The sequence below is a fragment of the Pinus tabuliformis genome, chromosome 6 (assembly GCF_031772625.1).
Source record: "Pinus tabuliformis cultivar Carrire ecotype Pingquan chromosome 6, CPIR1, whole genome shotgun sequence".
NCBI classification, from domain to species: Eukaryota; Viridiplantae; Streptophyta; class Pinopsida; order Pinales; family Pinaceae; genus Pinus; species Pinus tabuliformis.
In genome coordinates, this window is record NC_142292.1 from 1,761,642,232 (window position 1) to 1,761,643,819 (window position 1,588).

Sequence of the window (1,588 nt, forward strand, 5' to 3'; positions counted from 1 at the left end):
GATGGATTTAGAGGAGGTCGATTTCACCGATGACCCCCATCCCGACCACATTATCTTTGGAGGCCCTTATTTCTCATATCTGGAAGACGGTCCAGGGCATCAGTCGGATCCATTTCTGCCTAACACTTCTCCGGTTGTTACCTTGCCGGATCCCCAGTCGGCATCGCTCCCTGCTCGAAACCCTAACCCTACGCAGCTAACATCGGCTCTGGATACTCCCCCTCTATCTCAGGGTACCCTTCACATTTTATCTACTATTGCGCCTCTGTCGCCCCCTTTCGAACCTAATCCGCTCGGATCTACATTCCTCACTGAGACATCTGTTGTTCCCCCGCCACCAGTGGTCACTAACCCTCCTAGCCCTACCCACCTGCCGTCAGGATGTTTTGAGACTCCTGTGATTAGGGTTAGACCTGTAAAAGATTTCGCTCAGGCCGACGCCCAGGATCCACTAGCAGGCCACCCATCTACACCTCGCTCACGCAAAAGAAAACCAAAGTGCATTAAATCTACCACAAAGGATATTTCGATTAGGTTCGGTGAGACTTCCGCCATTGGGGAAGCAGCCACCATGACCCGCACTATACTGGTAGGTCATGTTCATGGTAGGGCATATTCGGTCGCTCGACTCACGCTATGGGTTAAGGAAATCTGGGGAGCATCCTTCATGAATTACCAGAGGTACAAGTCTTGCCTAGAGGCTAGTTCGCCCTCCATTTTGCAAAAGAAGCCTACACAGATTTAGTACTTGGAAGATACTGGCACATTGAGATGGCACCGGTCCTGCTAAAAAGATGGAGTCCACTATTTGATCCTGAAAGAGAACAAATTGGTGCTGGCCAATTATGGGTCCGCCTGCCTAGCCTCCCTCTTCAATACTGGTGCGAGCAGGTTTTCATCCGTATAGGAAATGCATTGGCGACATATTTGGATCATGATAGAACCTTTGTGGAATCAAGGAACAGAACCCTTGCCCGCATACTTGTGCATTTGGATACCCGCAAGGGGCTGGAAGAGAAAATTACACTACATTGGGGAAACTACACCGAGGTTCAAATTCTGGATTACAAGGGGGTACCTTTTCGATGTCGCCGATGCCACAAGGTTGGGCACCTTCTTAAGGATTGTCCCCTCATCAATAAGGCAGAGGATTCCCCCATTGTATATAATGTACCCACCAGGACTAACGTGCAGGCTAATCAGCGCCCTCCTGCACCGGATCCATTGTCCTTGGCAAACAAAGCTTAGCAGGCAGCGGCTGTGGCACACAACACTCCCTCTCCGCCTGTCACCAGATCGCGGGCTGCAATAGAAGCCGCCAAAGCTTCAGGTACATCTCTTTCTCCTCCTTTATCTTGTTTTACACACTGCTCTTCCATGCTTGCACCATCAATATCTGTTGCACAATGCACTATACCATCCTCTCATATCATGGCTCCACCTGTCGCCTCACTGCTCTCCCTATCCTCGCCCCTCTCTTCCCCTGGTACTTCTCGTGAGACTAAGCCTCACCATTGCAACCTTCATCCTCGCATCGCTCCCCGGGACTCCCCTTTTCATTTTGCTAGTTTGGGACTTGCCATCCCTG

At 50.6% G+C, this 1,588-nt stretch overlaps 1 protein-coding gene across 1 annotated transcript; it reads left to right on the forward strand.

The window, feature by feature from the left end:
- The first annotated feature begins 771 nt into the window (after nucleotides 1-771).
- LOC149265981 (uncharacterized) lies at nucleotides 772-1,248 on the forward strand. The gene has a single exon (XM_089406715.1). The coding sequence runs from the start codon at nucleotides 772-774 to the stop codon at nucleotides 1,246-1,248; it is 477 nt and encodes a 158-aa protein (XP_089262841.1).
- Nucleotides 1,249-1,588: the final 340 nt, after the last annotated feature.